The 20,928-nt window shown below is 47.1% G+C and overlaps 1 protein-coding gene across 1 annotated transcript in view; it reads right to left on the bottom strand.

Moving 5' to 3' along the window:
• The window catches only part of cndp1 (carnosine dipeptidase 1), a gene marked incomplete at both ends in the record, with an annotated part of 93,115 nt that overhangs the window by 17,486 nt on the left and 54,701 nt on the right, over window positions 1–20,928 (bottom strand). Inside the window, 5 exons of the mRNA XM_084308337.1 lie at window positions 6,517–6,658; window positions 9,104–9,268; window positions 9,942–10,102; window positions 12,101–12,185; window positions 12,553–12,750. Of these exons, the coding sequence (XP_084164463.1) occupies window positions 6,517–6,658; window positions 9,104–9,268; window positions 9,942–10,102; window positions 12,101–12,185; window positions 12,553–12,750 (751 nt within the window). The remainder of the gene's footprint in view (window positions 1–6,516; window positions 6,659–9,103; window positions 9,269–9,941; window positions 10,103–12,100; window positions 12,186–12,552; window positions 12,751–20,928) is intronic.

The following is a 20,928-nucleotide window of genomic DNA, read 5'->3' as shown; positions in this document are numbered from 1 at the left end:
GTTCTGCAGGGTCAGTGTGCCAGGCGGTGTACTATTGGGGGGACAGGGCCCGCTCGGCTGAGGGGCCTTTGTCCGAATACGCTGGCGATGTGGGGGGCGGGGTCACTAAGTGCCCACCTGGTGGGGTCTTGATGCTGGCATCATGGACTTCTCCGGGCCCCCGTTCCAGGGGGTCCAGTCCCTTGGGTGGGTCTGGGTCTTCCTTCGCGCTTCGCTGCTACGGCCTTGCCACGGGGTTGGGTTTGCCCTTGACCCCGTGATTCTGGGGGCAGTAACGAGGTTGTTTCCTCCGTTCGTTCCCGGGTGGCATGCGGGTTGTGCGTGTGTGTAGTCGTGGGGTCAAGCCACGGTCTGCTCACCCTGTGCGTTGAGTGGCTTGAGTGCCTCTTCGCACGGTCGGGTCCGTCGCCCTCCCGTGAAGCCCCAATAGGGGGGGTGCCCTCCATTAGGGTGGGTCGGGGGGGCTCGGCCCTCCCTGTTCTGATGGTTGTGGGGGGCTTTCAGCGGGGTGTATTTGTCGGCCGATGGCTCTCGCTCGGCCTCCCTTGTGCAGAGAGTGACGCCGAGCGAGAGCTAATACGATACAGAATGTTAGGTTATGACTATAACCAAGTTCTGTTAGTATAGCGACGCTCGGCGTCCGACGCCGCTGCAGCCCTTGATCTCGCCTTGTGGTGAAAGCTTGGGAAGGAGGCGAGTGGGTGGCCCCACCCCTGCTTATATGGGTAAGCTGATAGGGGTGTGGTCAGACAAATATTGGGATTAAAGGTACATTATGGTCTTTATTCAGTGCGTGTGCACGTGTGCGAGGACAGTGCAGAGAGTGACGCCGAGCGTCGCTATACTAACAGAACTTGGTTATAGTCATAACCTAACGTTTTTCTCAATTGCTTTGGTGCATTTCTCTGATCATAATTAAAGTTCTCATAACTGTTAGTTCAACCTCCACAACATTTCGTCATTTGTGCACATCATAGTAGCAGTTTCTCATTCCTCCAAACAAATTGCAAATGCTTTTGGACATGCATCAATTGCTTTCATACAATTCTCTGCTGTTTAATAACATTATCATTTGTTTATGTCATCAAAATTAACTATACTTATGACTGCTGAATAGTCATTCCCTATTAAACTAATAGTCCTCATTTCATTGCTTGAGTCATTACATACAAAAATGTTGAACTAGTTGTCAAAATCTGTCAATCATGGCCTCACAATGGCTGAGGCTGGTCGAAGGGTGCAGCTAAATGTTGAGAGAACCACTGTAAATTAAATTACTGTATTCAAACATTTCGTCGGGAGAGCAGGTGTGTATACTGGACAGTAATTCAGCACTAAACAATCTGCACTGCACTACTGCCATTGTGTCATACATGAAGCTTGCAGTGGGACAAGAACTTGTCACTTTTTACATTTTACATTTAGACAGCTTTACTGCAGCACATATTTACTGTATTGTAGTGTAAAGTAGTGTAAAGATTTGCCATATTTACAGTATGGTACTGTACTGCAGCATTTTACAAGTGGGAAGCACTGTTACAGTATTGTACACTACAGTAATATGGGTTACTGTAAAGCAGTATATCTCATGTTTGCTGTTCATTACTTTAATTTGACTCTGCACCACATATGATTGCAAGACAACCTCGCAGAGGTGGAAGAGGGCCCCTTTTTACCAAGAGGAAGCCCTTTGTGCAATGGTGATTGCAAACAATGCCATAAGGTTGAGAGAGATACAAAGCGCTGTTATAGAGGATCACAATATCTTTGGTAATATTGAATCCGTTTCAATCGCTACAATTGACAGAGTGCTCAGGGGAAATTAAATGCCCATGAAACAATTGTAGTACAATGTGCCATTTGACCGGAACAGCGACAGAGTGAAGGAGACCCGTCACCAGTATGCACAAGTAAAACATTTATGTGTTCAATGCATACTCTAATGTTCAGTGCTGTAAACTGGTTACTTTGTGTAGTGCCATGCAGTACACTTACATGACAGTTCATACTGTACAATATGTTGTCCAAAATGCATTATGTTACACAGGAAAAGTTTATAGTTTTTCTCTCTCTCTCTTCTGGGATAAAGCGTGTACCAGGGAACCGCTGCACACATTATACGTTGATGAGGCAGGTTTCAATCTGGCAAAAGGTAGAAGGCGTGGAAGAAATCACATTGGACAGAGAGCAACCATTGATGTCCCAGACCAACAAGGAGGGAATATTACAATGTGTACAGTAATGTGTAACTGTAGATTTCAAATGGCTGTGCAAATAGTGTATAGTGCTGTCTTGAGCATTTTCAGAAAGTGTCACCAAGATCTGACTTTTTTGTATTGGAAAACACTTACTGTCATAACGAAAACATGGCAAAGCCATTTGACTATCTTGTTCATAAACAATGGTGTCAGGACTTTTCATTTTGATGACAGTGACACTTTCATTGACATGAATACTTGCTTTTGAAGAAGGAACTATCCATTTTGAGCAAGTGACACGATTCTGCAGGTTATCAACTAGGTTTTGCAGTTTGTACTAATTGTTTTGAGAAAATGCACTAACTGTTGTGCAAATGTAAATAATGATGTGAGAAATGCATCAAAGTGACTGAGTGAGGCTGCAGAAGCTGGTCTCGCCCAGCATAAATCTCGAGGGCCAGCTTTTTGCAGCAAAAAAGTGTATAAGCTATCTAGGTTGCCACCTAGACAGCAGCCTGAGCGGGGAATCCATGGCTCTCAAAACTATGAGCAAGGTGAATGGCAGAACTACATTTCTGGCCAGAAAAGCACATTTACTAGACCCTGAAAGTCTTCGCATTCTGGCAAATTCTCTTGTTTCTTGTTGCTTCGACTATGCTATCTGTTCTTGGTACGGAGTTCTGACCAAAGTTTTAAAAGATAAGTTACAGGTTTCCCAGAACAAACGTATCCGATTAACTGGTACGCTCAGCCGAGCGTACCACGGGTATTGCACTACCTCCCCTGCAGGTTCTATACAACAAGAGGTGCAAATCCAGAGCCTGCGGAATAATGAAAGACCCCCACCACCCCAATAACAGCCGGTTCCAGCTGCTGAGGTCAGGCAGACGCCTGCGAACCCCAGCTACTAGGACAGAGAGGCTTCGGCTCAGCTTCTTCCCCCAGGCCATCAGAGCCTTGAACACTGAACACTGAGTGCCACAGAACACTGAACTCTCCACACACAAGCACACATGAGCACACACACGACACGCACGCTGTACACGCTCGCACACTAGCAGCCACTTTAACATGAGCAAGCACACACTCATGCTGCACACGCCCACACTTATGGCCACAAAAGGAAAGGTCACTTTAAAAATAGTATAGCAACAGTAACAGTGTACTGCACTACCAAAGGACCTAGCATGTCCTTCATGCTCTGTAAATAACTATTACCGAGATGCCCCACTATGTTACCTGTTTATTGCACAATGTTGTTTTATTGGATTCTATTATATGTTGTACTATGTATTGCACATCGTTGCGGGCAAGACCACCCGCATTTCATTGTATACTTGTATGCCGTGACAAATAAAACTCTTGACTTGACTTGAACTCTAGTCTCGACAGCACATGTGGGCAAACAACACTTGTAGTTGCTGGGCTGGCTCCCTCTGGAAGCCAGGTCCGTTCAACTTCAGCTCAACATAGTTCACAACATTTATAATACAGTTTTTCTCAATTGCTTTGGTGCATTTCTCTGATCAGAATTAAAGTTCTCATAACTGTTAGTGCATTTCTCAAAACAATTAGTACAAACTGCAAAACCTAGGTGATAACCTGCAGAAGCGTGTCACTTGCTCAAAATGGATCATTCATTCCTCAAAAGCAAGTATTCATGTCAATGAAAGTGTCACTGTCATCAAAATGAAAAGTCCTGACACCATTGTTTATGAACAAGATAGTCAAATGGCTTTGCCATGTTTTCGTTATGACAGTAAGTGTTTTCCAATGCAAAAAAAGTCAGATCTTGGTGACACTTTCTGAAAATGCTCAAGACAGCACTATACACTATTTGTACAGCCATTTGAAATCTACAGTTACACATTGCTGTATTTAGTGAGGTAAATGAGTACAAGACACGTATGTTTCACATTTTTACTGCATATGCTCTTTGCAAATTTAATTTGTTCACAGCATTGTGCAAAAGAAAATACAAACTAATTTACAACAAACATAAGAAACACCCTTTGGCCTTTGGGTAGAGCTGTGCACAACTGTAAACAATATTGCAGTACATATTGGAACTGAATTGGAACATACAACATACACAGTACTGTAAATCATTCATTCACATCCAGACGTTCCTGTCTGTCTGGCTATTGGATTCAGGAATGGGGAGTAGGGAGGGAGATATTCCACCAGCATCCTTTCATGTGCTGAAAACCACTGTGTGACCAGAATTGCGTGGTGAAAACGCACATTATCCCATACAACAACGTACTTGGTCAGATGGTCGCCATTTAGACCTCTCTCATTCTCAGGGATTATGTCCCTGTAAAGAGTGTCTAAAAAAGTCAGCAGATGTTGTGTGTTGTATGGACCAATGCGGGGCATATGGGTGAGGACGCCGTTTTCTGAGATGGCTGCACACATTGTAATATTCCCTCCTCGTTGGCCTGGGACATCAGTGGTTGCTCTCTGTCCAATGCGATTCCTTCCACACCTTCTACCTTTTGCCAGATTGAAACCCGCCTCATCAACATATATGAATGTGTGCAGCGATTCCCTGGCATCCAGCTCCATTCAGGGGAAAAATTATAAAGAAATGTATAAAATTTGCTTGACAGATTTTGACAACTAGTTCAACATATTTGTATGTAATGACTCAAGCAATGAAATGAGGACTATTAGTTTTATAGGGAATGACTATTCAGCAGTCATAAGTATAGTTCATTTTGACTGACATGACCTAAGCAAATGGTAATGTTATGAAACAGCAGAGAATTGTATGAAAGCAATTGATGCATGTCCAAAAGCATTTGCAATTTGTTCGGAGGAATGAGAAACTGCTACTATGATGTGCACAAATTACAAAATGTTGTGGAGGTTGAACTAACAGTTATGAGAACTTTAATTCTGATCAGAGAAATGCACCAAAGCAATTGAGAAAAACTGTAATAGGGCCCCATCTTATCTTACAAATTGTGGAACAGGGACATGCATACCCATAACATCAGAGCCAGCATTGCTGACCTGCGTATTCCAAGGTTCAAAACTAATATGGGCAAATGTTCTTTTAAATTCTGGGAAGCCACAAATTGGAATTTGCTACCTTCACAGCTAAAAAGTCAAATCATGGCTCCTCGACAATGTCAAAAACTAGATTTTAAAATGCATGAAAATGTTGTCTGATACATTGTTGCCTGTGGCTACGTTTGTACTGCATTTAAAATGTTCATGTCTATGTAGTTTGTCAAATTGTTATGTATGGTCATGTTTTGTATTGCTTGTCTGTCTGAGACCAAGGACCACAATGGAAATAAGTCTAGACTTTTTTGTGTGGCATCCTTGACGTTTTTCTGGAATCTTGTATTTTTTTTTTAAATGTCTAATAAAATAAAATAAAATTAAATACATCTTCATCTTCCTAAATTTCTTACATGCAGAGGGCAATTTTCTATTAAATATAGAGGTGTGAAACTACGAAATGATTTTCTCCATCTGGCAAAAAAACCTTCTTCAAAAAGGTTTGAAGGAACATCTGATCATTATATTGTAACAGTGTATTGTAACTTGTGTATTGTAATGAGTGTATTGTATTTGAACTTACACACTTACACACACACTCACTCTCACTCACTCACTCACTCACACACATGCACGCACGCACGCACGCACGCACGCACGCACGCACGCACGCACGCACGCACGCACGCACGCACGCACGCACGCACGCACGCACGCACACACACACACACACACACACACACACACACACACACACACACACACACACACACACACACACACACACACACACACACACGCACGCACGCACGCACACACACACACACACACACTTACTCATACTTCTTATCAATCAATCAATCAATCAGATTTATTTATATAGCACATTTCACATGACGCGTGTCAACCAAAGTGCTGTACAGAGGGTAGATACACAAGATACATATAGACAACAATCACACTCCATTTTATGGGAGGGCACACAGGCAAACACATAGAAAAACAGGGCATGAGTCAGTGAACGGGAAAGGCTAGTAGGTAGAAGTGGGTTTTGAGCCTCGATTTGAAGGCATCTATCGAGGGGGCGAGTCTAATACTTCTTACTCTCACATACTCCAACAAGGTCCTTACATTGATCTTGTTTTCCAACTTGCTATATGTAATATAATTATGTTTATATTGTGTTGTTGTTTTTATACTGTGCAGGGGGAAAAAACTATAAACTATAGATACTGTAGATAGAAAGACCATCTTCTGTGTGAGTGTGTGTGTGTGTGTGTGTGTGTGTGTGTGTGTGTGGGAGCACCTCTCTTTACCGCTGCCCTCCCCGCCTCGTACAGAGGGTGCTGGGGGTCGGCCAGCCAGGGTTTGGCCCCGATGACCATGGTGACCTTCAGCGTGTTGGGGCTCCTCCTCTTACTGAAGACCGAGTGCAAGTAGTCTGTCACCTGGCGGGACGCATGGCACCATTAACGCTTTCACTGCCACACGACAGAAGTTCAAGTTTTTCAAGTTCAAGTTTGTTTATTAGTTGTCATACAGAAATACAGAATACGTTTGCATGAAATGCTTCTTTCTGTTTTGCTCCTGAGAGTGTGCTAGATAAAATAACAAGATAGTGTAAAATAGTATAATATAAGTATAAAATAGAAAGTCAAGTACGTAAACAAGTGTCCACAAAACAAACATTTTCAATATACAGTATATGAACAGTCTATACAATGCAGATACAGTACCGTGTAGAAATGGTGAGGTATAGCTTAGCTTGTGGTGCCACCTTGTGGTGGTGAGGTGCAATGAGGTGCATGAGATTGATGCCAATAAATATAAAGTGTGTTAGTGTCTAAAGTGGGTGCTACAGTGTGTTGTTTATTTAAAGTGAGTGTGTGCGTGTGGATGTGTGTGCTGTGGGTGTATTTGACGTCACGGTCGCCATCGGTTGTGTGATAGTAAAGGGTTAACCTGCTGTCATGTGGCAGTGAAAGGGTTAACCTCCTGTGTATTGTCACAGTGAAAGGGTTAACCGTTTTGGTAGTGCGGCAGTGAAAGGGTTAACCTTCCAGTCACCCTTGTCGCAATTCTGGTCAAATAGACTTTTTTTCACATGTGTTTGTGGATAGCGTTGGCTAGATTTTATGTATATGCCAAAAACATTACATTACAATAATCCATGTTTTTTTTCCCTTCCAAAAATCACTATTAAGCGCATGGAACATAAGTCTCACACCTTCCACCCTAGTCACAGAAATGAACAGATTAGGGTTAGGGTTAGGGTTAGGGTTAGGGTAACCATAGGGTACCCCTAACCCCATAACCCTAACCCTAACCCGAATTTAAGAAATGGTTAAAATCATGTAAATGTATACATATTCAATATGTATGGTGAGGACTGAAGTTAATAATGATATTCATGAAAAAAAAATTGAACAATACATGAAAATTATATGTTTTACTGAGATCGCAGTTTCGGTCACTAGGGAGACAGGTAGTGGTTTTATTTTTTGTTATCTACTTTTTCTCCTCTTTTTTCTGTATTTTTCTCCCATCCCAATTTAGTCGTTATGCCAATTGCCCCCTCCCCTTCCTGGTCATTGCGTGCATTTCCCCCCCACTTGCCGGTCTAGGGAGGGTTGAAGACTATCACATGCTTCCTCCGATACATGTGGAGTCAGCCAGCCGCTTCTTTTCACCTATCAGCGAGGACTCTCACTGGAGAAGTGTAACGCGTGGGAGGACCACACTACCTCCCCCAGTTCCCTCCCTCGTTGTGCAGGCGCCCCGACCGACCTGTAGGAGTCGCTGTTTACAACGACCAGGATACACACTCCACTGGCTTCCCACCCGCTGACACTGCCATTTGTGTCAGTATGGACAACCGACCAAGCCGGAGGTACCACTGAAGGCTGGATTCGATACCAGTGTCTCTGCGGTGGTAGACAGACGCTTAGTCGGCTGCGCTACCCGGCCGTTCGGTAGTGGGTTTTTTGAAGGGTGTCTGGAGGGTTAAAGCGAGACAGTACCCCTGAAATCACCATACATATCTATCCACACCTGTCTGTACTCTCAAAATATATTGCGATATGCTGATTATTGCGATATTAATATTGCGATATATATTGCAATGTATTACCTTTTTTCAACTGCAAAGTAAAACTTTGTTGTAAAATAAAGTTTTCAGTCTGTTTACAGTTTACAGTTCACAACTGTACTGTGAATCTATGCATCCCCCACCCTGTACCCCCCCTCCCCCCCCCCACCCAATGCTGCTCTGACACCGGAATTTCCCCAAGGGGATCAATAAAGGATTATCTTATCTCACTTCAATCATTTAGTATTGCAGAAAATGGGATTTTCTCAAGCAGACAGAGGTCAACACTGTAATCTGTGTTGCATTTACCTGACAAACTGAACTGTTTGTATTACAGTCATATTCCAACTTAACTGAATGCACACGTGTGCGTGTGTGTGTGGACTACTGTACTATTACAGGTATTGAAATGAACAATGCAACTTCCTTATACAAAAAAAAAATACATCGATACAGTATCGCCACGCAAAGTATTGCGATACTACTACATATGGATATTTTCCCCCACCGCTAGTCCCTTTACACCCCTACTTACTACCACTGTTTTATACCTGTATCACTGTACATATTAATACTACACCTCTGTACATACATTACCCAGTAGTACTAATATATATATATATATATATATAATACCCAGTTTAATCACCTGTACATTGTATATCCCTGTTGCACTTTACCGTTACATTTGCACTCTGGTTGGACTCCAAACCTCTTTTCGTTATACTGTACTCGTGCTGCATGATGATGATAACAAACAAATCGAATGGAATGGAATGGCTTGGTGGTGCAGATCCCTACTCACCTGTTTCTTGACCACGGCAGGGTCCATGTCGGGAACCTGTCTGATGGAGAACTTCGCGGTGACCCTCGCAGGGATGACCGTCTTGGTGCCCGGGCCGGAAAAGGCCCCTTCTATACCATGGATGGACACAGTGGGGTAGCGCCACCTATGGGCCAGCAAGTCTACCTGAGGGGACATTCAAACTGACAATTGATATTTATTTGCACTTAAAAGAAAGAGAGAAAGACAGAATCAAAGAAAGAAAGAGAGAGAGAGAGAGAGAGAGAGAGAGAGAGAGAGAGAGAGAGAGAGAGAGAGAGAGAGAGAGAGAGAGAGAGAGAGAGAGAGAGAGAGAGAGAGAGAGAGAAGAAAGAAAATAATTTATTGTAAACAGGCACCGTTCTTCATTCCATTACTGGAGTTGTTTTTAAAGCCTTGTCTTACAGTCTGGGCACAACTTACCAACAAGGACATTGTGTTTTTCAAATCACCCCCACACGATAAAATCCATTAGAACAGGGGTTCTCAAACTTGTTTATACCACGACCCCCATTAAAAAAAATTGGGGGACCCCGCACTTAATGTATTGCGTCATTTCAACGTTGAATTAAGGAATATCAAAATAACCCCACTGTCACCTACCCGCGGCCCCACTTCAGGTCGCGACCCATAGTTTGAGAACCGCTGCATTAGAAGTTAAAAGCACGTGTCGATATCTCAAACCCTGCCCTCTTTTCTGTCGGAGGGAAGCAACAGTTGCGATTGGAGAAAAGAGGGCAGGGTTTGAGAAAAGAGGGCGGGGTATGAGATGAGGTTAATTGTTGATTGGTTAACGGTTGACATCAGTTGCACGTGTTACCTTGTTGCTGTACATCAGCTGGCTGACGCCGATCTTGCTCTTGTAGCTGTCGATGTCGAAGGCGATGTCCTGATACATCCTCCACTCCTGGTCAGAGAGGGGGGCCACGGCCTCACGGACCCCAGGGACCAGGATCTTACCGCTGGGGCTGATCAGAGTGTCTGGTGGGTGGGGACGGGGACGTGGTGAGTATATTGGAAAAGAGTAGAGTAGAGTAGAGTAGAGTAGAGTAGAGTAGAGTAGAGTAGAGTAGAGTGGGGTGGAGTGAGGCGGAGTGGAGTGGAGTGGAGTAGAATAGAGTAGAGTAGAGTAGAGTAGAGTAGAGTGGGGTGGAGTGAGGCGGAGTGGAGTGGAGTGGAGTAGAGTAGAGTAGAGTAGAGTGGGGTGGAGTAGAGTAGAGTAGAGTAGAGTAGAGTAGAGTAGAGTAGAGTAGAGTAGAGTAGAGTAGAGTAGAGTAGAGTGGGGTGGAGTGAGGCGGAGTGGAGTGGAGTGGAGTAGAGTAGAGTAGAGTAGAGTAGAGTAGAGGGTGTATGGGGGAGATATGATAAAAAGAGTAGAAAAGTTAATAAATTGTCGGCACACATGACATACTGTATAACCAGGGGTGTAAAGTACTTGAGTAATTGTACTTCGTTACAATACTGAAGTACTGTTTGTGGGGATTTGTACTTTACTCGAGTATTATTAGGTTTGTATACTTGTACTTTTACTCAATTACATTTCAGAGAAAAAAACATAGTTTTTACTCCTTACCATTTAAAATGCAGACCTACAAAGTACAAATCTCGCAGGTCCAACCATTTTAATTAGTATATTTGTTTCTCTGGCCAAACTAACATTAACGTTATTAATCCTGCGGCCGCACTTTATTTAAAAACAGCCAATGAAATCCCCGCCCATACCCATGCTGATTGTTCCTTGTGCAAGACTAGAAAGCGGGGATCTTTGATTAAACACCTGATATCAGAAGAATAGACAGTCAGAGTGACAAGCTACAGAAGATGGCCACAAACGATAGTACGAGTGATCCGTGACGAAACGGAACATTTCATTGCCCCGGGATAAAAAAACTTTAACTTTTTAGTACTTAACTCATTCCCCGCCAACAATGAGTTTACTCGTTATTGGGAATCGACGGTTGAACGTCAACAACGAGTATACTCGTTATTTGATCGATATTTGTATTCATTATTCATCCAGGCACCTTGGTGTTACCATAGGGAATGAGTCTGAGTTCGCCAAAGTGCAATACCGGCTGCATCCAGCTAGACGGCGGTATTGAGCACCCTTTGAAAACCTTGTATCTTGGCCTGTGTAATGGCCAAATGTCTCCGGTTTCACTTTTCCTTGTCGAGTGAATGGAGCGGTTCTCCCGGTTCCATTGAAGCGCGTCAAATATGCCCGATCCATATGTTGTGGTGGGTTATGCCATGGACCAAATGGACATCGGATGTACCAGATGGCGATCAAACAATTGGAATATTATTTTTGGAATACTCCCGATCACAGGTAAGGACTATCTGACGTCAATTTTAGCTTGATCCTGCAATGCTTTTATACCGATCAGGCTGATAAGCGTGTTCAATACGAATGCTGTTACTGCCATATCAAATAATCAGAAACGACCCCCCCGATTTCATGCATTCATGATGGGACATAAAACCTATGATATGGATTTGATTTGCGAATAATAGCGTGTACAGGCAAGAAACGGCATCGCTTAGAGTAGGATTCACGTATGAGGCTATAACACAGCCTTTCGGGAATTACCCCAGACCACGCAATAACGATACTTATATTCACCACGGTATAACACGGGAACGTATGGATGGAAACATTTATTCTTTTTCACATATTGAACGATAGATAGGTGATGTTAAATGGGCCATAATATTGTATCCATAGCTATAATATAGAATATAGTTATAGCTCTACAAACAAGGTGACGCACTCCTATCTTTTAAAGCGTGGCAGTGTTATGACGGGCTCCGTCTAATTCCCGGCGGGGAATGAGTTAAGTACATTTAAAAGTAGAACCTTTTTAACTTTTACTCAAGTGTGTTTTTAGCCAGATACTCTGACTTTTACTTTTTTTTTTTTAGTACGATTTTGATACGGTACCCATACTATTATCACATAAATAAGAAATAATGACTCACCCAGAATGCCGATGAGGTCGGTCATGGGCTCGATCACCGTGCCGCCGTACACGCCCGAGTGTAAGTCCTGCTTGGGTCCCTCTACCTGGGAACCCAACCAGAGACATGTAGTACACAACCAGACTAGGTGGGGGGAAGGGGAGGGGGGCTGCGTGGGGGGGAAGAGGAGGGGGGCTGGGTGGGGGGAAGAGGAGGGGGGCTGCGTGGGGGGAAGAGGAGGGGGGCTAGGTGGGGGGAAGGGGAGGGGGCTGGGTGGGGGGAAGAGGAGGGGGGCTGCGTGGGGGGAAGTGGAGGGGGCTGGGTGGGGGGAAGGGGAGGGGGGCTGCGTGGGGGGAAGGGGAGGGGGTCTAGGTGGGGGGAAGGGGAGGGGGTCTAGGTGGGGGGAAGGGGAGGGGGCTGGGTGGGGGGAAGAGGAGGGGGGATGCGTGGGGGGAAGGGGAGGGGGGCTCTACCTCGGCGTAGAAGTAGCAGTTCCCGCGGGTGCCGTAGGTGAGGGCGGGGCTTCTGCTCAGCCAACCACAGTCCGAGATGATGATGTAGTCCACGTCGGAGAAGAAGCGGTCCCTCTGGGCCAGGATCATGGCGTCCAGACCGTTGGAGCCCGTCTCCTCCATCCCCTCGACGACGAACCTCACGTTCACCGGCAGCTCCTGGTGGAGGACGGGAGACACTTGTATCTTTCTCCTTTAACAGGAACACGCCAACATTTTGGGAAATTAGCTTACCGTCTTCTCCAGAGAGAGACAAGAAGATGGATACCAGTTATTTTATAAAGGCTGAGTCCTTTATGGTAGTGTTTTCTTTTGTTCGTTTGGAACTGCCCTTTGCACATAAACTCCTTTGGTGGAGGTTTATTGTTTTATGTTTGCAATATAAACTCTGTTTTTAGGAGTTGCCTTTGTGGCTTATTTATTTTCTCTACAATACCTCTTTAATGAGTGTTGTCCGTTTTTTTGGACATTACTTATTTTCTTGAATACTCACTTTGAGGCTTCCACCTGTAAAGGTTGTTTTGTGTTGTTTATTTCCCCCCCTTCTCCTAAAACGTCTGCGTAAGCAGTTAGTGGTTATTCGTTTTACGTATAACTTTAAGAGTCCATATTATCTGCTCATGACCCACACACACACCCACAGCCCTCACAGCATAAGCCTGGTCTCTTTTGAACGATAAAGAAAAATCACTTTTAATGCTAATAAAATAGAATAACATAGGGCTGAACTTGAGTTGTACTTGTAATTGTGTACTCACGTTTTTCTGTAGTAGTTATTTTCAAAGTGCCGTCTTGCATGATCGATTATTGGATTATGGCCAAGTGAAAATAAATGGCTGTAACAGAATTATTATTTCTTTATTTCGCCACTAAAAACGTTGTGATTGTTTTTATGTTGTAGACCATCTCACAGAGGCTGAATATGCTATTTAAATCAATATTGGCGCTATCTCTACCACCGCAACAATATTTTCGGTGACCACTATTTGAGCACTTTTATGATATAATTGGTTCTATGTTCAAGTTCAAGTTCAAGTTTCTTTATTAGTTGTCATACAGAAGTACAGAATACTTTTATACAAAATGCTTCTTTCTGTTTCGCTCCAGAGACTGTGCTAGGCAAAAATAGATAATAAAATAAGTATAGCAAGTATAAAATATATTTTCAGTATATACATATATATAATGCTCTATGTAGAGTAGAAGTAACTGAGTTACCATACAATATACTATACAGTGCAAAGCAGAAGTGGGATGAGGTACAATTTAGGTACAATATAATTTACAGTAAGGTGTAATGAGGTATGGGTTGTAGTGCAAATTCTTTACAGATAAATATAAAGTGTGTTTAGGTGTACTAAAGTGGTTAAAGTGGGTGCTGCAGTGAGTTGTATGTTTAAAGTGAGTGTGTGCATGTGGATGTGTGTGCTGTGAGTGCATTTGATGGTTGTTACATAGTGTTATATATTCGTACTGGCATCGCGTCCCGCTCTTAAGCCAGACAGAGATATACCTCATCTCATGTACCTCGTGTACTCCATCAACGAATAAAACCAATACACCCAGCACCTGCCAGTACAGTACTAGGCGTGGCCACCACTCACTCTTCCTCTTTTTTCGTTTCCATGATAGCGGATGCATGACACCCTATGCAACTAGTTGATATGAAAAGTTTAGAGTAATTAGGTTGAGTGCTTACCGAAGATTTGCCTACCCCTGAAATCTTCGCGGCATGTTCTGGCGGTTCTGCGACTCTGCAGCGGGATGCATTTCGATGCATTTCAGCGTCAAGTTCTGTAGTCTCCTTGTCTTGTTGACAGCAGACAGAGGGACAGCGTGTGAGGTGTAGCTATCGAGCTACTTCGCACAAGGTAGGACTTGCGCCACTAGGCATTATCGCTGGTGTTAGTAAATGCTGCTTGTTGTGAGTTGTATATTGCGCCAGGGGCAGGATGTTTGGGTAAACGTCCCTCTAAGAGGTGGACGTTTCCCAGGCTATCCTGGAGCGCGCTGTTAATACTGAATGCTATAAATGCTGGGTCAATGTTCTACTATTCCCCACTGTGGGATGTCACTAGGCATGACAATGCTGGCGTTTGTGATGTGCTCGAGTTGTCCCGAGAGACAACCGAGTGTGTATTGGCGCAAGCGGCGGGATATCTGGGTAAACGTTGTTGTTTTCCCCGGTATCCTGGAGCGCGCGGATAACGCTATGCTATATTGGGCTACTGTTTCTGTTCTGTCTCTCTGCTACAGGAATGTCTGTCTATACTACAGTCTTCCCTCCTCTCAACCATTCATGCTAATGGTCAATCGGTGTCTACTGGGGAAGTATTGCGGGGGGGGACTTTGTTTACCTTCATGGGTAAATGGGCTGAGGTCTAGGGCTGGTGTGCTGTTGTGAATATTATGAATGAATGTGGGACTGGTTCTCTCTGGTCCGCAACCCCTTAATGTTGTGTGCATGGGCTTGCCCATTCTACAGTATATTCGTGGTGTTAGTTCATTTATTCATTAACCCCTTCATGGTGCACACCACAGTGGAGGTTTGCAACCACCACTGGTGCTCCGTGTTAGCATCAGTCCTTTGCTTTTGACATGTTGAAACAGTGCCCCGCCCGGCCGACGCCATGAGGTGGGTCGGCCCGGCGAGTGGCTGGTGGGCTGCTAAAGCCTGTACCGCCACGGTATGGAATTGGCAGCGATTAGTAACTGTGTTTCGAATTGCTGTTTTTTCTATCAAAAAATGGTGTCTGGTGGCGGGGCCTTGAGGGCCAGCCGACTTCGACACATCGCGCAAGGCTGTTGACATTATTAGCTTTGACCTAGCCGCAAGCTATAACCGCTCAGGGCTCCCCTCTCCGCAGAGGATCTTGGTCTTCCGCTGGAGCGCGGGCGGTATTGTCCTAGGCCCCACACCGCCTCACACCGCGCAGCCAGAAGAAGAGAGAGAGATGACGAGGCCCTCGACAGGCAGCCATGTTTTCCCCCGCCAGAGGTATCCTGGGCGTTGAATCGACAGGTGTCCACAAGGCCGACAGCCTTGGCGGCCGAGGGATCGGCCATGTTGGATGAGCTCGGCTTGGAATATACAAGCCGTCGCCGTCCTGCCGCGAGCAGCCCGCTCTCCGATCACTCCCTCCCCCAACACCAGCGGAAAAGGGGCTCTGATTGTTTCCTTTGGCTGTGGGCCGCGTGCCTTCGTTGAAGCGCGTGCGGCCCCACTTTCGCTTCTCATGGGGACAGGGGCTGACACCCAGTTGATGGCTGAGCCTGGGTCTGTCCGTGAGAATGTTGTGCTGTCAAGCGGCTCCCACACCATAAGCTGTGTTGGTTGAGCCTGGTGTTACGTCTGTCAACTATAAGTGTTGTCAGCAGGGGGGCTCGAAACCTTTTTGAGGCACACAGTGCAGGCTTCCCCAACCTCGCCTTCGCCAGGCCAGGTATCATGTTGGTGCCTCCCACTCCTGAAAGATTGGCAGTGGTCTTGCAGGCGCGTGTGATTTGGGTGGTAGTAATATCAATGCAGGGCTACGGTGTGTAGGAACCCATGGGGGCCTCACACCTTGCATGTCCGGCTGCAGAACAACTCCTCAGCATGTTCTGGAGGGGTGTTCAGTGGGGGAGCTTTTGTCACCTAGAACTGATGTCAGCTTCCCCCGTATCAAACCGGCCCTTTCTGTCGGGGTCCCCCCTTGGGTGCGATTGCCTCGTGGGTAGTGTCAGGGTCAGATGTCCCGACACGGAACGCTCTGCTCGCACGGGTCCAGGGTTGGCTACGCACAGCAGGTGGGACCGGGCCGCCTATCTACAGTTCCTAGTGGACCTGCGCCACATGGCGGCGGGTGCGTTGGAGTGTCATCACATATGGCTACAGCAGTACCATATGTCGAGGTGGATGGAGAGAACGCTGAGGCGGGGACTTGTATTTACACAACCCCACCCGTTTTCGGGTTTGGTACAGACCCTATTGTCAGGGTCAACCGCAGTGACAGCTCTGGTCAACAAGATCCAATCTCTGTGGACGAAGCAAGCCATCGTCGTGGCGTTTTCCTCTCGGTGTTCTCTGGTGCCTGAGAAATTGGGAGGGGGGGGTGTCAGACCCATGCTGGACCTGTCCCATGGGAAGGTTCAGCATTTTTTTTTTGGATCGTCTCCTACCTGTTGAACACTGTCAGGTGGGGGTCTGGTTCTCCTCCATAGACCTGTAGGATGCATGTTCGCATCCCCGATCTTCCGTCCTAGGGCTTACCTACGCTTCCTTTGCAGGGTTAGCGTATGAGTACCAGGGGCTGCCGTTTGGCTTTTCTCTGGCTCCCCGCATCTTCACCAAGTGCGTGGAGGCCGCACTGGGGCCTCTGCGTCGTCAGGGGTTATGAAGTGTATTCTGCCCTGACGACGTTCTGGTCCTTGGCGGTCAAGGTGGATCGTCAGGTCTCGTACCAGGCAGGTTCCTACCAGCCTGGGGTTTGCTGTAGACTGGAAGTAGAGTACTCCTCTTCCCAGTCAACGGTTGGAGTGCTATGGGCATCCCTCTCAGAGCGTGTTGTCGACACGCTCGGGAGGTTCCGTCCTAGGACGGTTACGGCGCTGTCTGTGATACGCCTGCTTGGTATGATGGCATCTGCTCATTCCGTGGTCCCTCTTGGCCTCCTCTTCACCCCAGGAGGGGGTTACGGAGGTGGGTTTTCCAGTATGGAAATAGACCCGGTGAGAGGCAAGTAAGGTTCCCTGGGGAGGGCCTGGGGTCCTCACCAGGGGGGTCCCCATGGGCAGTAGGCTGTCACACGTCACGTTTTTCACCGATGTTCCGGATGGTACCAACCACAGAAGGATCCATCCTCTCCAGACTCACCCTCTCACCAGCCAACCCACCAGCAGCTGGCCCAGCACAGGGAACTAACACAGAGACCCGTGCGCTTGAGAGAGGGCCCGCGATGACCAAGGAACAGGCCATGACGGGATACCAAGAGCTGGATCAGGACCGGGAACCACACAGCTGCGCCCCGGTCCGGCGCAATCAGGATCAAGGACCTGCGCTCCTCAATGTACCCGCCCCAACAACTGACCTAACAGATGGGAAAGAATCCCAGGCGGCACGGCATCGGTCCCAGACCTGCCTGACTATGTCCGGACGTAATCCCCACCCGTCAGGGTGAGGACCACCCAGCGACATTACACCTGTACCCACATTCACCCTGCCGGGGATGTGGAGGGCCCTCAGGCCGCGCAGATGGAGAACGCCCATAGCCAGCCGCCCGCTGCCCAGTGCAGACGGGGGGAGCGTACTCCTCCCTGTCTGTCGATATACGACACAGACGTCGTATTGTCCGTCCTGATCAACACCGTTTGAGGACCAGAAGGACCGCTTTCAATACCAACACATTGAACGTAGCGCAGACCGGGCAGCATGGCTTGCCGAAACAGCGCCTGTACCATTAGTTGTGCGAGGGCATTGCCCTTGCTTCACGTTGGCCGGGATGGCTCCCCCTGGAGGCGTCAGGGCGCACTCCACTCGTGGGGTGGCGGCCTCTGCCGCTCTCCTGGGTGGGGCCTCGGTGGAGGACATCGGTGCTGTGGCTTCATGGTCCTCACCGGGTCCCTTCGTAAGGTTTTACCTCATGGACATGACCGGGGGTTCTGTCTCCCAGGCGGTTCTGAGGTCTGTGGCCTCTCCTGCTTCCCGTCCTTTGGTAGGGTAGCAGGCATGTGTGGGTGTGGGCCACAATGTGTTGTGTCACACGTGGTTCCGCCTGTGCTGTGTGTTCAAGAGGTTCTAGTTCCCTCTTGTTCACACTCGGGAGGAGTTGACTGCCGCACCCTCTTCATTAGGAAGGATGGGGTGACGGGACTCCCCTCCCCCCTGATGTGGGCTTACGGGTCCTCAGGGGGTGCATTTGTCGGGCCTCGCGTCCGCTCTACCCCATATCTCGGTATGGCTTAAGAGCGACTATGTATATAACCTAGTTATATGAGTACTGGCTAAGCGTCCCGCTCTTAGCGTGCCCTGAGTTCCCTTGGGGAAACTTTTCTTTGGAAACGATTTTCCGAGGAAGAGTGAGTGGTGGCCATGCCTAGTACTATATAGTATGGCAGTATGGGCGGGGCCTGGCAGGTGCTGGGTGTATTGGTTTTATTCGTTGATGGAGTACACTAGGTACATGAGATGAGGTATATCTCGGTATGGCTTAAGAGCGGGACGCTTAGCCAGTACTCATATAACTCGTTATTGTATTGAGCATCCTGATGGCCTGGGGATAGAAGCTTCTTCTGAGTCTTTCTGTGCTTGCCATGAGACTCCTGTATCGCTTGCCTGATCGCAGCAGTTCAAAGAGGCAGTTGTTTGGGTGGTTCGAGTCTTTGATCATTCTCTTAGCCTTGCCCATGCACCGCTTGTTGTAAATGCCCCCTCCAATTGTGCGGCTGAGCGGGCCACTCTCTGTAGTCTGCTACGGTCTTGTGCGGTGCTATTCCCAAACCAGGAGGTGATATTGCCAGTCAGTATGCTCTCTATTGTGCATGAGTAGAAGTTCTTAAGGATCTTCTGACTGACTTGGAACTTCCTTAGGCGTCTGAGGAAGTAGAGGCGTTGCCGTGCCTTCTTCACAACACTGTCAATGTGTGAGGTCCATGTCAAGTCCTCGGATATGTGGACTCCGAGGTACTTAAAACTGTTCACTCTCTCAACCGGTGCCCCGTCGATGCTGAGGGGGCTGTAGTCCCTGACCCCCGACCTCCTAAAGTCCACAATCATCTCCTTTGTTTTGCTGACGTTCAGGGAGAGGCTGTTCTCTTGACACCATCCCGCTAGAACCTTGACCTCCTCCAGGTAGGCCCTCACGTCATTTGCAGAGATCAGGCCCACCACTACTGTGTCATCAGCAAATTTGATGATTGTGTTGTTGTTCCGCTGTGCCACACAGTCATGTGTGTACAGGGAGTAGAGGAGGGGACTCACAACACAGCCCTGGGGGGCCCCTATGTTGAGAGTGATGGATGAGGAGGTGCAGTTGCCTGCTCTCACCACCTGGGGTCTTCCCGTCAGGAAGTCCAAGACCCACTGGCAGAGGTCATAGTTCAAGCCCAGGTCCCTGAGCTTGGCTATGAGTTTGAAGGGGACTATGGTATTGAATGCTGAGCTGTAGTCGATGAACAGCATTCTCACATAGTTCCCCTGCCTCTTGTCCAGGTGTGATGCTGCTGTGTGCAGCACATGGGCTATGGCGTCCTCCATGGACCGGTATGCAAATTGCAGGGGGTCCAGGTTGATGGGGAGGGAGGAGCAGATGTAGCCCTTCGTTAGCTTCTCAAAGCACTTCATGGCTATGGAGGTGAGAGCTACAGGGCGGTAGTCGTTGAGGCAAGCAGGCTTGGATTTTTTGGGTACAGGGATAATAGTGGACTTCTTCACACAGGTGGGGATGACAGCCTGTTCCAAGGACAGGTTAAATATGTCAGTGAATACCGGGGCCAGTTGGTCAGCACAGACTTTTAGGACGCGGCCGGGGATACCGTCCGGTCCTGCTGCCTTCCTGATATTCACTTTCTTGAAGGTCCTCCTCACCTCATGTTCTGTTAACCTGAACACTGAGTCTCCATCAGCAGTGTCCCCCCCCTCCATTGGAGTGGATTGTAGGCTGGTGCTGTTATTCCCAGCCTCAAACCTCGCATAGAAGGTATTGAGATCATTTGCTAGGGAGATGTCACTGTTCAGCTTGAGGGAGGTGCCTTTGTAATCTGTCATCATTCTGAGGCCCTGCCACATAGCTCTAGACTCAGCCTGTTCATATTGGAGTTAAATTTTATCCCTGTAGCGCCTCTTTGCTTCTTTCACTGCCCTTCTCACGTTGCATGTCGCCACCTTGTGGTCATTCATGTTGCCTGCCACAAGCCTGGCGTTGTAGGATGAGGTGCACACTTTCAGAGCCTCACGGACGGATTTGTCTACCCAGGGCTTTTGGTTTGGGTAAACTCAATTGTGGTAGTGGGGATTGTTTCTTCCACCAAAGTACAAACAAAGTCCAGCACTGTCTCTGTGTAGTCATTAATGTTATCTGTGTTATCTCGGAACACACCCCAGTCTGTACATTCCAGTGCAGCCTGTAGCGTTTCCTCTGATCCCACAGTCCATTTCTGCACCTCTCGCGAGACTACCGGTGCGCGTGTAAGACTTTGTTTATATTTTGGGAGGAGGAAGATAGCGTTATGATCAGATTTGCCGAAACCACTGGCAGAATGAGATTTGTAACCACACTTAAATTGCGAGTAACAATGGTCTAAAATATTACCGCCTGGTGTTACAAGTCACATGCTGGTAGAAGTCTGGCAATACTCAGA

This window comes from Notolepis coatsorum (genome assembly GCF_963971535.1).
Source record: "Notolepis coatsorum genome assembly, chromosome: 2".
NCBI classification, from domain to species: domain Eukaryota; kingdom Metazoa; phylum Chordata; class Actinopteri; order Aulopiformes; family Paralepididae; genus Notolepis; species Notolepis coatsorum.
Note: the sequence above shows the minus strand (reverse complement) of the source record. Positions and strands in the feature narration are given on the sequence as shown.